This window comes from Euprymna scolopes, chromosome 10, assembly GCF_053919585.1.
Source record: "Euprymna scolopes isolate OS-2025 chromosome 10, ASM5391958v1, whole genome shotgun sequence".
Classification (NCBI taxonomy): domain Eukaryota; kingdom Metazoa; phylum Mollusca; class Cephalopoda; order Sepiida; family Sepiolidae; genus Euprymna; species Euprymna scolopes.
In genome coordinates, this window is record NC_136491.1 from 112,148,222 (window position 1) to 112,163,806 (window position 15,585).

General features: G+C 35.7%; 2 protein-coding genes across 7 annotated transcripts in view; one reads left to right on the plus strand and one right to left on the minus strand.

Annotated features, from left to right (window-relative positions):
- LOC145286213 (small RNA 2'-O-methyltransferase-like) overlaps positions 1 to 5,812 on the minus strand; it is a 43,099-nt gene extending 37,287 nt beyond the window's left edge. The window contains exon 1 of one of the 3 annotated variants that reach the window (XM_080135016.1): positions 5,688 to 5,812. The gene's annotated coding sequence lies outside the window, so the exon portion shown is untranslated. Of the gene's footprint in view, positions 1 to 5,179; positions 5,476 to 5,687 lie in introns of those variants that run through there. The other 2 variants (XM_080135014.1, XM_080135015.1) reach the window with 2 other exon arrangements.
- The window catches only part of LOC145286214 (negative elongation factor E-like), a 36,766-nt gene continuing 26,916 nt past the window's right edge, over positions 5,736 to 15,585 (plus strand). For all 4 annotated transcript variants that reach the window (XR_013869127.1, XR_013869128.1, XM_080135017.1 and 1 more), the window contains exons 1-2: positions 5,736 to 5,873; positions 10,333 to 10,405. Coding sequence is in view for 2 of the 4 variants with exons in the window: in XM_080135017.1 (XP_079991143.1) it covers positions 5,799 to 5,873; positions 10,333 to 10,405 (148 nt within the window). In the remaining 2 variants the exon portion in view is untranslated. The remainder of the gene's footprint in view (positions 5,874 to 10,332; positions 10,406 to 15,585) is intronic.

Genomic DNA, 15,585 nt, shown 5'->3' on the forward strand with positions numbered 1-15,585 from the left:
GTAGATTGTTAGAAGCTCTTTGGAGAAAGTGCTATATCTTGACTGAGCTGGTGAAAGTTTAGCGGAGAAGAAGGCTATAGGTTTGCGTTGGTCTTCACTCTCCTGTTCCACGACAGCTCCTACTCCAGTATCTGAGGCATCTGTAGTGAGATATATGTGCGTCCGGGTGTCCCCGTTCAGGTGTGCCAACTTTGTGAAGTTTGCTAAAGCAGCTTTTTCTGCGTAAAAAGCTTTTACTTGTTCCCCTTCCAGAGTGATGGATTTGTTTTTTCTCTAGAGGAAGTTTGCCAGGGGGTGAGGAGATCTGAGCATTTTGGGATGAAACATCGGTAAAAGTTTACCATGCCCAAGAAACGTCGTAGTTGTTTTATGGATGTTGGCATGGGAAAATCCTGTATCGCTTCTATTTTCGCCGGAAGTGGAGTGATCCCATGAGCATCGGTGTGGTGTCCTAGGAAGTTTATGTGCTGTGCTCCGAATTCGCACTTGTCTGGGTTGATTCGGAGTCCATAGTGTTTCAGACGGCGAAACACTTCTTCCAGGTGTTTTGTGTGGGTCTCCACATCTCTGCTGGCCACCAAGATGTCGTTTATGTAGGCGTAGACGTATGGCAGGCCACGCAGAACCTCGTCCATAAGCCTTTGGAAAGTCTGAGCTGCATTACGTAGTCCAAATGGCATTTTTAAGAATTAGAACAGTCCGAAAGGGGTTGTAACGGCTGTCTTATGTATGTCCTCTGGGGCAACTGGTACCTGATAATATGCCTTGGTCAGGTTGATCTTCGAAAAGATACGAGCCCCCTGTAGGCCTGATGTGCAATCGTGAATGTGTGGAACTGGATACCGGTCGGGCACTGTGGACGCGTTTAGTTTTCGGTAGTCCACGCAGACTCTGAACTCTCCATCAGGCTTGGGTACCAAATGTAGTGGCGATGCGTATGGACTGTCTGAGGGATGGATGGTGTTGTCCGCCAACATCTCTTCAAAAGCCTTCTTGGCATATGCCAGCTTGTGTGGGGGGAGTCGTCGTGGCCGTGCGAATGCGGGTTGTCCAGTGGTCTTTATGTGGTGCTGGGTCTGATGTTCTCCTGCGTCGGTAGGCTTGATAGGCTGAGTGATGTCCTTGTACCGATACAGGATTTCCACGTAGTGTGGGTCGTGTTGTGTTGCTACGCTAATCCTGGTTGTGTTGCAACTTGATGGGGTCCCTATAACCTTGAGAGATGTGGTGTTGTCGGATAGGGTCCTTGTCTTCATGTGGACGGTCAAGTTGTAGTGTGCCAGGAAATCGGCACCGAGCAAGGGGTTTTGACATTTGCCACAATGAACGACCACTTGAAGTCATGCCTAAGGTTAATATTTAATGTTAGTTCCTGGTTCCCGTAGGTTTCTATAATGGAACCGTTTGCTGCCCGAAGTTGAAATAGGGCGGGTCTTAGGTTTGACTTGTTGGTGGGTGGTACGACACTGATGGCCGCACCGGTGTCGACTAAAAATCTTAGGCCGTTGTTCTGGTCCCACACATAAAAAAGACAACTATGCATGTGTGTACCAGCAGGGGTCGTCGCCGCTGCCTGCTGGTTTATTCGTTTCCCTGTGTCCTTTGGCGTGTACAGGGAGGTTGACACTTGCGAGCTTGGTCCCCGAAACATTGATGGTACCAGCATTCGTTGGGGTTATAGCTCCGTCTCTGGCTCGAACTGCGGGTACGGCTTCTATAACGCGTGCGTGGGGCTGGGCTTCAACCACGAGCGTGGGTGTCTGGGTTTCGTTGCCTCTGAAGTAAGGTGAGTTTCAGTTCTTGGAGTTCGGCTCTCATCTGAGCCATCTCCTCTTCGAAGCGTCGTGTAAGGTTTTGAGGGCTGTTATCGCCTTGGTGATCTCTTCGGTGAGTCCTTTCCACTTGGTGGACTCCTTCGTGGGTGTCGTCCACTTGGTGGACTCTTTCATGGCCCCGGGAATAGACCTTGTCTGCTGAATCGGCCAACACTTCCAGGGGAGTTTCTATAGGAACCAGGGCCAACACTTGAGTGATGTTCGAGGGCAACCGATCCATCCATAGGCCTTGGAGAATAGGCTCAGCCATGGTGTTGTTTCCAAGGCGACTCTTCATAAGCCGCAAGAGCTGAGATGGAGTTCTGTCGCCGAAAGACACGTGAGAGAACAGGTCTCTGATGAGATCTTCATCTGAGCGGCCTGTGCGCTTGAGAATGACATCTTTGAGGTGGGTGTACGGGAGGTGTTTGGGTGTATTCATCAGGATGTCCTCCACTTCTTCCACGATGGCTGCAGGTAGAGCCTGTACCACTGCGGTATATTTGGTGTCCTGGCGTGTGACTCTCCTGGATGCGAAAATCGCCTCAAGTTGAATAAACCAACTCCTGGTGTTCACGGGGTTATATGGCGGTAGTTGAATGAAGGGAGTTGATGAGTTAATTTCGTGTTCTTCGGTGCCTTCCGCCATCTTCTGTCTCAGTTGTTTGCCTGTGTCGAAAGTCGCGTCGAGTCCGTCTGTATTTTTAGCAATCTTCTCTGCCAGCTGTTTTTGCCTATGTTGAGTATCACGTCGGGGTCACCACTTGTTGCGGGGGCCGGTCGTCCGGAGACAATCGACCCAACAACTAACAAAATAGACACAGGCAAAAGGTAAACAGCATAAAGGTAAAGAAGAATGACAGACACAGGTTGTTTGGTTAAAGACGAGGGTTCGCCTTTTATTTTGAATAGATGAAGCAAGAATCGTTCAATCTGGGTGCTGGTCGCCTGGAAGGTCGCATGTCACTGGAGGCAAGGTCTGGAGGTCCGGACTGGTATTCTGGACGTAGTGTGGTTCAAAGGGTGCTCGCTGGGTATGGAATGGTCAGCTGGGCATCAGGGCGATCCGGAACGAAGGGTGAACACTGAGAGCTCGGGGGTCAGTGTTAAGGAACAGACAACACTGAGAACGGAAGGATCAGTGTTCGGAACGGACGGCACTGAGAACGGAGGGATCAGTGTTTAAGAACGGACGACAGGTAGGGAGCCAGATTGCGAACCAGAAGAACAAAGTGCAAGCGAGGTAGCGGACCAGAGGTGCAAGCGAGGTAGCGGACCAGAGGTGCAAGCGAGGTAGCGGACCAGAGGTGCAAGGCGCAAGCGAAGTAGCGGGCCAGAGGTGCAAGGCGCAAGCGAGGTAGCGGGCCAGAGGTGCAAGGCGCAGTGCAGGAAGCTGAATGCTGCAGGCAGGAGATGCAGGAAGCTGGATGCTGCAGGCAGGAGATGCAGGAAGCTGGAGGCTGCAGGCAGGAGGTGCTAACAGAGTAAACAAAGTGGTAGGTCTTTCGTAGGAACCTAGCCCTGAAAAGGGTTCTTTGAATTACTGCTGTAGCTGCATCGGCGCTGGTTCTGGAGAGGTTATGAGGAGGGCTAACAGAGTAAACAAAGTGGTAGGTCTTTCGTAGGAACCTAGCCCTGAAAAGGGCTCTTTGAATTACTGCTGTTACTGCTTCGGCGCTGGTTCTGGAGTGTTTCCTGACCGCTGCTGCTACCGCATGAGATCCTTCGGCAAGTGAGTGGATCTCCAAATTCAAGGGACTCGTAGCCCCCTAGCCGGCTTAACTTTTTTGGCCGAGAGGCGCTTTCTTTCTGGAGACAGGGTGTTATAAGTGACGTCGTTCTCAGAAAATGATTAAATGAAAGTCATTAATTCCAGACGAAATATTTACAAATCAAACTTAGTTTAGAAGTTTGAGAGTTGTATTTTAATTCATTCCGTCTGAAACAAAAAGACAATCATTCAGCTTTTAATCGTAAAAGATTAATTTTTATGTATATTTCCTTTTTAACAGGGGAAAGGAGACATAAGTAGGTCAGCTAGCCTTGCCTTTTAGGTGTGGCTATTCGTCCACTCTCCTTTCTTTTCTTCTATCACTCATGCTAGAAATGACGCGTGCTTATTTTATCTTGCCCCTACGACAATATAACAAATGTTATAAAGGGCAAGATAAGTTACTTTTCTACCAAACTGGATAAGTTTTTAGTGTTTTTATTTAACGTAAAATGTTTATTTGGCTCGAAAAACAAGTAACATTGATCGCTACCGGAGAACAAGAAAAATTGGCCGCGAAGCCTCTTTACATTTTTGAAATCACTTCAAAATAAGAAATAAAACAGAATGGTGGTAGAAACCCATCCAGTAAATGTTACCGTGACATTTATTAGGTGGATTTCTACCACCATTTTGTTTCATTTCTTATTTTGAAACGTTTGTCGAGACTTCAAAGACATTTTTCTTGGGGTTTGTATTACTGTACACATAGATTCGAAAAAGTTGTCAAAAAACAAATAAATGTTATCAAAGGCAAGATAAGTTACTTTTCTACCAAACTGGATATATTGTTCGTGTTTTTATTCAATGTAACATGTTTATTCAGCTCGAAAACCATACAGTGTTTACCGATGTATTGGAACATTCAAGATGGCGTCTGATTCTCTCTTTAACACGGTAAGTGTGGGAAAAGATGTTATAAATAAAAAACCGGATAAAATACTTTTAAAAACTCGCTCAATATATGTTACTGTGACATAGGTTGACATATATTCGGCGGGTTTTTAATTGTATTTTATACAGTTTTTTATTTATAACACCTTTTTCCAAACTTACGGTGTTAAAGAGGGTGTGACTGAGACGCCATTTTGAATTTTCGAATACATCGGTAAACACTGTATGTTTATCGAGCTGAATAAATATGTTACATTGAATAAAAAAACAAAAAATATATCCAGTTTGGCAGAAAAGTAACTTATCTTGCGTTTGATAACATTTATTTGTTATATATTTGTTTTGTTGACAACTTTTTCGAATCTATGTGTACAGTAATACAAACCCCATTTGTTATATATTCGTTGTTTTTTTTTTTTTTCGTACCTCTGTGGATTGCAATACAAATTCCAAAACTTTTATAGAACCCTTCCCAAATTGGTGACCAAACGACACGATATGAACACGAAGTCTTCTGATATGAAAAACGGTGAAACCCCAAACATATGTGCGAACACTGGCGAAGGAAGGACTAAGGAGAATGTTTTCTCCATCATTTTTTACGGAATGTGTGCACTTGCTGTATATATATAAACATAGACCATAATTTAGAATTCAAATTAGAAATGAAAACAAAACAAAACAAAACAAAAATGTTTACCTGTGATTCTAGACAAATCTTGCCTTTAACAGCACGTGATAACAAAAAACCTGTTTGTTTACGATTACGGTAAATATATGTTGCATGTTTAAAAAGAAATTGAAATTATTATTTTTTATACTGTGAACGAAAATATTACAGATAAATTCACCTGTGGTGTAAGGGCATATCGCTTGTTTATATTATTATGCAGATCGGAAACACATCAGTAGTATAAGCTAATAAATTTTTTTCAATTCCCAGAATTGGAAACGCATCTTTTTTTAAAACCGGTGTATAGTGACCGCAGTTCCTTCTGTTTTAAAAATGTAATGTTTTCCGGTAATGTTTTCATCAGATTAACATTTAATGACATTGGGGATTAAAAAAGAAAAAAGGTTTAATTAAGCACCAAATATTACAAATTAAACAAACAATAAGAAAAAATAACAAGAAAAAAAAAAACACACACACACACACACACAACTTCGTGTGGATTAAAAATAATATTTTTTTGTGTTAATGTTACCAAAAAGAATCTTCTTTAACCGAAGAGTTACTTCCGCTGAATTTTCATTTCTCAATTCTCTAAAGGGAGACTTGTTTTTATGTTTTCTTTTGAAATTATCAAAACAAAAATATGATTAATTTTCCCTCGGCACTTACAGAAGAAGAAGAATTTCTAAAACAGAAATATGCAAAGCTCAGAAAAAAGGTGAGTATTGCATATACATACATTAAACGTATTTGTTTATTAAAACTAATGTGTAAATTTTCGGCGTCTTAAATTTTTTTTTTCAAAATAACGTCATGCCGTAATCGATTTGTAGTTTTAAAACTTATTCGAATTGAATGTGCGATAGGAAGGAGGGGTATATGGAGTCAGTCCCAGAAACTGCAAAAAGCCGTTTATAATATAAAAATAACTTTATTTTGCATTCAAAAGTGTGAAATGAGTCAAAATTGAAGAAATGAAGCGCGAATGGAAATAAAACAAAATAAGGTGCTTATGCACTTTTTTTTTACCGCGCTATTTTTAAATAATTCTTTCAGGTTAACTTCAAGTTTTACGATATCTTTTTTTATTTATTAAATTGTTAGATGGAAGCACAGAATAGTTACAAAATACCCTCCCCATGTTAAGAATGGCTTTCAAAATAACGTTATTATTTCAGCACGGTAACAAAAGTGCATAAGTACCAGAAATAGTATTTTTTTTTTACATATTAATTCATAGTTGTTTTGTTAGTAACAAATTACACTTGAAATTATTCAAAACTGAAAAAATAAAAGTGAAACTGAAAGAAAATAAAACGAATTTAAAAAAAAAATAATTACACAACACTAAATTTAAATCATTGTGAATTTATTCAAAATTGGAGCAATAAGAAATATTTGTATTCATAATTGAAAATAACTGAATTTATTTTATTTACTACTAGCAGTTCAGCCCAGCTTTGCTAGGGTCCTATGTTCATAACTTTATGTGTATGTATATATATATATATATAGGATTGATATGTAGTTTGCTTGAAGCATTGTGTGGGATAGGTGTGTAAAAGAGATTTAGAAGGCTGCCACAATGCGAGGAATGAATTATAGTCGCTGTTGGTAAGAGGAGACGAGAACAAGTGGCGATTTACAAATCAATAAGTACATACATATATATATATATATATTTTTTATATATATATGTTTATTCAGTTGTATGGTAAAATGTCTTACTTGTAAGTCTGTGCGACGTATTCCATCATTAATTTCGGAAAAATTTTCCCTTTTCAAATGGTGTGCGTAACAGGTCAATTCAAAGCATGCTGGATGAAGGGCCGGAAGACGCAACTTCCGGCCCTTCATCCAGCATGCTTTGAATTGACCTGTTATGCACACCATTTGAAAAGGGAAAATTTTTCCGAAATTAATGATGGAATACGTCGCACAGACTTACAAGTAAGACATTTTACCATACAACTGAATAAATATATATATATATAAAAAATATATATATATATATATATATATATATATATGTACTTATTGATTTGTAAATCGCCACTTATTCTCGTCTCCTCTTACCAACAGCGACTATAATTCATTCCTCGCATTGTGACAGCCTTCTAAATCTCTTTTACACACACATATATATATTAAAAAGTTTGACTCATATCCAGGTAAACTGATGATAGAATTGCAAGTGTTTAGACCCAAAATTGGTGGAGGAGTTTGGTAGAGTCTGCAAAGGTCAACTCTTTCAACATTAACCTCTTGGCCACCATATTTTCACCCAGAAACTGATTAAAAAGCTTGCTGCATGTCTGAATACCCTTTATGTAAAATTTCAAAAGTTTAGACCAAAAATTGGCTGAGAGGTCAAATTTTTTAAACTTTGACCCCAATTTCGACCTCTTAACATTTATTGTTTTGAGCTCAAATCAAGTTAAAAGTTTGATCCATGTCTAAGGAGCCTACATCTAAAATTTCAAGTGTTTAGGCCCAACATTGGGGGAGGAGTTTGGTAGAGTTTTTAAAGGTCAAAACAAAAAAAAAACTTACCTACTCAACACTACTTGTCTTCTGAACTGAATAAACGCTTAAAATTCCATTAAAATACACAAAACCTATCCAGGTATGTAGAAGAGTAATTTATCCTGCCTTTGGTAACATATATTTGCATTTTTTGGCCCTTTTCTTCACTGTTTTCTCTGCTAAATACCCAAATAATTGTAACAATAACATTGACAATAGTAATATAATAACAGTAATAGAACCAAAAATACTACTACTACTACTACTACTACTACTACTACTATCATTACAAATAACAAAAATAGATGAAAATAATGCTAAAAACAAAAAATATGAATAATGTAGAAAATCAATCATAATAATATTGAAAATATTAGCATTAATAACCACAACCAGCATCAATATTAATAACAACTATATTGATGATATGTTATGAAAAAAACTTCCGACTGTGAGTTAGCAGAAAACAATATTTGGCCAAAATAGGTTCCAGATATAAAAGATTTCCTTCACTTACTCTTGTTTTTCAACAATTGTTAGGTGAAACTAGCCATATTAAGAATGACTTACTAAATCTTCTTCTGTTAACTGTCCATGAAATAATAATTTAGAAAGCCATTCTTAACATGGAGGAGGGAGGTTGTTATCTATTCTGTACTGTCACCTAACAAATTAATATTGTAATGCCAACATTTTACGGCTATAGAAGAAAACATGAAGTTCAGAAGAAGAGTTTTATGTAAGAAATGGAAACTGACTGAAAGTAAAACAAAATACAAAATCATAACTACTCAATAAACTTATTGTTTTGTATTCATATAAAGAAAACATTAACATTTTATTTATTTTAAAAATACTTATGCATTATACAGACCGAGGTGTTTACGGTGTGTTTTTAATAAATTGTTAGGTGAAAGTACAGAATAGTTTATAAAAATCTGGACTGTATTCTGCATAAATAAATGTTTAAAATATATAAAGCTTAATATTTTCTTTTAAAAGAAAAGTTACTTAAGCAGAACATGGATTGGGCTTTTTATTTTGTGCTTTCACCTAACAATATAATAAAAACATATTGTAAACTTGGTTGTGTAAACTAACAGGTTAATATAAACATACAGTAAACATTGAATTTATCTCTCCAGAGCATTTTTATTTGTACCAACGCAGCCTCTCTCTGCTCTAAAATATAAACAGAAGAAAGAAAAATGCTTAAGTTTTAATCATTTTGTGTTTAACAATTTAATTAAAAAAATATCATAAACGCCTAACAATTTAATAAAAACCTGCTGGTAACACCTCAGTCTGTAATCTGTGTATTTATAAAACTTTGTAGACCTTGCTTGCTTTCTTGCATCTTGTCTTCAATCAGGCAATTCGATCGTTTAAAAAAGCGGATGACAGGTGACTTTATACATATATATATATATATGGGCATGGCGCAGAGGTTCAGGAATAAAGGTAGAGAGTTGTGTTTTGGTTTTGATTCTAGCTGATGGCACCCAAGTAATATATATATATATATTTTCGTTTTTATTTCACTACTATATATTAGGTTCAATACAATAATCGATAGAGAATTATCTCTATAATAATAAATACGTAATCTGCATGAATTAAATAATCATATTTAAGCATATCTTTTGACTGAGCAGACTGCTATTATAAAAATAAATGTTAATATTTTGTTTTTAATATAAAGAAACTTGTGAGAATAACATTCAAGATAAGAACAATAGTCTGAATAATGCAAATTTTTAAACCGGTGAAAGTGTAATATAGTTAACAACAAAAAAAGGGAGGAGGGGCAAATATATACAACAAATAACTGTCACTAGACAATAGTATGTACATCATACAGATTTTTTTTTAGTTTTGTTTTTTAATAATAGAAATAATTGTGGATAATTCTATCAACCTGTTAATTTTAAACTTTTGGAAACTATTTGTAATGTTTCTGAATTTTTTAGATAAGGATTGACAATATGTATTATTTGGATTGTTCAGACTACTGTTCTCATCTTGAGTGCTATTTTCACAACGTTTCAGCCAATGTAACCTCCGACCTTCTTCAGGTGTATCTTGACAATGACTTTCGTTGGTATATGGCAAAAAGAGTTTATTTTTGTTCTTTTATTAAGTGAGCTATAGCCGTCAGAATTCCAAATGTGTGATGTATTTATGAAACATAAAAAAGCATTAATCGTTTCCACTTTTATATAAATTGGTATTGGAAATACACCAACTCTTTACTAAAGGAATGCTGAAACATGTCTTCTGAGATCATTGGAGTTCTATAATAGTAAGACAATTGATGCCTGGAATCGCAACAGGAGATCCTAAAGTTCCATCTCAAAATAAAGAGTCATCTAATGTTTTACTTGAAGAATTTAGACATTCGTGCGGTTGCTATAATTGCTCTTGTGGCAGCAATTGTATTTTATTTCCACCATTATTTATTTTATAAATAATAAATAATAACGATCAGATCAACAGCAGGTACAATATTGTCTAAATCCACATAAATTACTTGGCCTTGATATGTTGTTAGAACCTGAATCTAAATTGATCATGAGATAAGGGATTTAAAGTTATCAACTTAAATGCAGAAAAAACTGAACTCCATTTTTCTGTTTTCAATTTTCTTTCAGAAAAAAGCATTGCAAGCAATGAGGGTGGCTAAGCCAGATAACCAAGCAACAAATAATACTGCTACAAAGCGACGTAAGTACAACCATAGTCTTCTGTCAGTATGATCATTGATGACAATTCCATGATGTCTTAGTGTTTGTATCGGGGGGGGGGGGGTGATGAGTTTGCAAAGCCAGTTTAAATTTTTAAAAACTCCAAAATTAATCTATTTCTGCTCACTATTTTTCTCCTTTTCTTTTCCCTCTCTCTTATGCTCTTACTTTCTTTCTCTCTTACTCTTTCTTTACCCCCTCCCATCCCTTTCTGTTTATCTTCCGCTGAATAATATGTGAACTTTCTAAGACAAACTTTATTTACTTTTTTATTTCAGATTGACTAATTAGCCTTAATAAGTCAAATTCAACACTACAGTTCCTTTTCTCCCATATTTTATACTTGAATATGGTGTATAAACGACCGGTTTTACGCATGCATCAGATGACGTCATGACCTGATTTACTTTAAATAGTTGAAGAACTGACTAAATTTCATCTACGTCGCGTTAGCTCAGTTCGTTCATTATCTAAACGTTTTTGGTTCAAATCGTGGTGTGAGATGTCTTTTTCTCTTTTCGATTTTTTAAATTTAAATATTGAACCAGTGTTATTTAAGCCAGTTTTCACGTAACATTCATTTTTCTGGTTTTTTTTTTGTTTTTTTTATTTCGCTTATCCACCCGGGTACCCACTGATTTTTTAAATTTTAATATCGAAACAAGCTTATTTAAGCCATTTTTCACATGTTTTTTTTTTTGGTTTTAACATTCGTTTTTCTGTTTTGTTTTTGTTTTTTCGATTTTTACATTTAACATCGTTCGTTTGCCTTATGTTAGTTTTTTTTTTCAATGTTTTGATTACCCCTCTCCTCGCTTAAGTTTTAACGTTCGTTTTTATGTTTTCTTTTTTTACTTCGCCTATAACAAACAAACCTGGTCATTGACCTCATTTGCTGAATAGCTATTGCTTACGTCGTCGTCGTCATAACGCTCTATGACTTCCGTGCGGGCACCTGTCAATTTTGTTCTTACTTAAATGAATTCAAACATCTTTCAGTAACTCATTCTGGCTGGCCGAACGGTTCATGTTTTTTTTTTCACATTTTATTTTCAAACTTCGCCTCAGGAGGGCTTCGGGTTCGATCCTATCGGCCTACCCCCCAACCCCCCCACCGGGTTTCTTTTTATTTAAAAGCACACACACCTCCAAACACCTGGGCAACGCCGGGTACCCCCGCGAGTCTCTATATAAATAAAATGAACTCATTTTTTCCCCGTGTGAGTTTGACTTTAATAGGATTAACAGTCACGACATTACATTCAAATGTAATGTCCCCACACTTGAGCACAGTTCCTTGATATTCGTACATCTCTATATTTTTTTCCAGTGAGAGTTCACTGCCACAATTGGTTAGAATCAATGGAAATTGTAAAATTTTTTCTCTTTATTCGATTCATACTCCGCCCGCGACCACTTAACATTGCTGCGGATACGTCCACAGGGGAATATACGAGGAACACCGGTTTGAGTTCTTAGTTGCATAAAAAATATGGATTGGCATTTTTCCATTGGGTGAAACGCGGCTTTACATTCCAGTTATTCTGTGGGTTACTTGTGCCATTTTATAAATTTCTTCTTTTTTCACTTTATTTCCTCCCTTTATATTTTTTCTCTTTTTGTAGGTGGGTGGGGGTGTTACATGATAAGGGCTGTCCCCTTTTCATGTAAGTAGAAAAATAGGGAATTAGTTAAATGTAAATATGAAAAGGATTCGAACTTGCGAAGCTAGACTTGGAATTGAGAATTCCAATCATAAGTTAAAATAAACACAGAATGTTATTATAAATGGAATGTCCAGTAAATTGTTGATTCTGTTAAAATATTTAATAAATACAAATTTGGCTGGAAACTATTCACATTCTTAGAAAGAATGCATAATAAAAATATGGGTTACAGAATTAGACAAGTAGGTTAAATTCCTTTGTAAAACAACAAAGAGAATGGGAAATTTCCTGGTCGTCAGAAATGGTTTCAAAACGTGCAAATCGCGCATGTTGGAAACACGTGAGTTATGGTCACGTTGACCAGACATATGTGTGATTTGTCAATATAGGAAAGAGTTTGAAGTTAGAAGGAATGAGATCAGTCAGATCAGAGGAGCAGAGAGGTTCAGACCGATTCTTGGTTAGAGTCCAGGCTCCCTCTGGAAGCGGCCGGGTTTAGAAATAACCATGTAACAACTTTGAATCCCAGAAATACAGAATCATTTCCGACCGGTCGAAGAATAAATGATCATCATGTTTTTCATAACTGCCGTCTTCTGTGTTCATCATTACAATGAGAAAGCTAACGTGTTTATATTATATGTACAACTGTCAAAACGTAAATGTCAAACACACTCTCGGTCTATCTATCAAGATATTCAAAAATCTCCTAATTGAATTACAGGCTTGGTGCTCTTGTAGTAACATGTACACTGTCTATTATATATATACAGAACTGTCTGTCTCGTTATATATACCCTGTTATGTTTCCAATATGCTATCTCCACAAACATGAACATTCTAAGACATATGAACACTCCTAAGACTGTCTATCAGTCTAAGACTCTTACAAACATGAACAACAACAAATAAATGTTGTCATCTAAATAAGAACAATGTAACATACTCTCATATTTGGTACATCTAAAATAACAGCAGTACATTACATAATATACGGAGTTGCGATTTGAAGGATTAATTAAACGGAACGAACTAACATTGGATTCCAGTTTTTACAAGAAACTTTAGCAGTCAGCCACCAGCGTTCTTCAAATCTTGTACCGATTAGTCGCTTTAATATCTTATTTACTGCTGACTTCCTATTTTCAGATTAGTTACTTATTCATTATTTATTTCTATACATTGCATTTCTGAGAGTTTCATTAGCACAATTACTACTATACTATCGATATTGGAATCGGACAACATTCAAATTGGTTAACAGCGACCAACATTAAAAAAAAACAAAAAACACGGTCAATTTTCTGGTTTTATCTATTCATTTTTTTTTCTTTTTCATTGAAACAAGGAAAAATAAATAAAATCTAATAAACATATTTTCATTATACACGGTAAGTTTTCCTTTTTAGAATTTTGTTTTTCCATTTAAAAAAAAAACAAAAAAATTAGATTTAAATAAACATATTTGCATTTTATGCGGTAACTTTTTTGGGGTTTTTCTTTTTTTTTCCTTTCTTATTCTTTTACGTTCATTTTGTTTTTTAGTCCTTTCAATTTTACGCATCATATTAGCTAAACCAGGGTGTGGAGGCATCTATAAGTATAAAAGCTAAAATGTGTGTGGGTGTGTTCCTTCACCCTAAACTCGGCCTCCTCCTGCTACTATGACAATGAAGTCATGTTTGACCTAGAAAACGTTGACGTAGTTTCAACCACTTGCAAGTGTTTTTAAAGGGTTAATTTTATCCGTTCTCAATTGTGTGTCTCTTTGGCGTAGAGGTAACGTGTCAGGCATTTTTTTTTTCGCCTTAGCCTCGATGCTTCGGGTTTGAGCCTGTCTTCCGACCTAAACCTTTTTCCTCTTTTACACCTATTTTTTCCTTTTTTTTTATATTTGTTCGCGATTTTGCTTTGTTTTGGACTTTTCCAATTTTTTATGACATCGTGTTTTTTTTATGATATTAAAACAGCCCCCCCCCCATCCTACATACACACCTCCAAACACCCAGGCAATGCTGGGTACCCCCACTAGTATAAAAATAAAACCTCAGGGAAACAGAAGTTGATTAGCTCAACATTTGCATGATAATAAATATAGTGACTGTAATTAAGTCAAACTTTTTTTTTTTCTTTTACATAGGCATCATCACTTATCAAGGCCAAGAGGCCACTCGAGGATAAGGGTTAAAGAGTGTACAGTAGAAATTGGACAATATAGTAACCGTTAGTAATGGAAATTTGGTAAATTTGTTAACTTATATGGAAAGGCTCATCAAAAATTTTGTTTACGTTAGACTTAAAGACAATCATATTGTAGTTTCAAATTGAAACAATTTTTCTCCCATTGCTTTTATACAGAAAAATGCATTTTGACATATTAAACATTTGCTATGAAATGAATACCCAAATGAAATTAAAAAAAAAAGGCCACCTTTTCTCTATCACCATTTAAGAAAAGAAAATTTGTGTGTGTTATTTGGATTATTCAGGCTATTATTTTATGTTGATTTTGATGTTGACAACATTTCAACTGATTTAACCTCTAAACTTCAGGTGCATCTTTTTGAACTTCGGAATCTTTGTCAATCCTCATATCAAAGATTTTGAAGCCATTTCTTTCTTTTTGAAATTTGATAATTTTTTTTTAAATTTTATTTATTTTGACATGTTATATTATTTATTAATTATTTATTTTATTTTATCAGTTTATTACTTATAGATGGTTGAATTATATATAAAAAATAACCAATTGTTTTGTAAATAGATAAGATATAAAATTTTGCTCCTTACCCAGAATTCCTCCTATATTAAAAATTAAAAAAATTGTATGATGTACGTATCTGTGATGAAATGAAAATATCATATTCCAAAAATCACATAAATTAATCAAATAGTTTTATTTTTATAAATAAAATCATTTTAAAGCAATTAATGGGAATTCATAGGCATAACAGCATAAATCTAGTAAATATGAATTCTTGTCAAGTTATCTCCCCTTGTTTTTTTGACATATTTATTTTTCCAAAATGGTGGTGAAACTATCACTTCTCAAATATTCATAAAACTTAATTTCCTTATCAATATAAATAAAACGCTAGATGTAGGTATGTGTGTCCATGTGAAAATATTGAACAGATAAACTCTTAAACTCCTGATCACATAATACTGAAATTAACAGGAAATAGTAATCATAAACCAAGGATGGTTTATAACAAGTAAAATCTTTGTTTGGATGGATGAATAACATGTAGAAAAATATGTTGGCAACTTGAAATGCAAAATGTTCATTTCAACTTGTCGACATATTTCTATTGCTTTTACGCATGCACAAATTCATTCATAGTTTGAAATGGTTTAATTTTAAATCTTTATTTATCAATAGCTCAAATGGTTGGGGACATGGCTGGAACACTAAATGTTTTGGTTTTGATTCTAGGCTGATGACACCCAAGTCATTTTTTTAAACTTGAAATCAGTATTAATATATATTGGC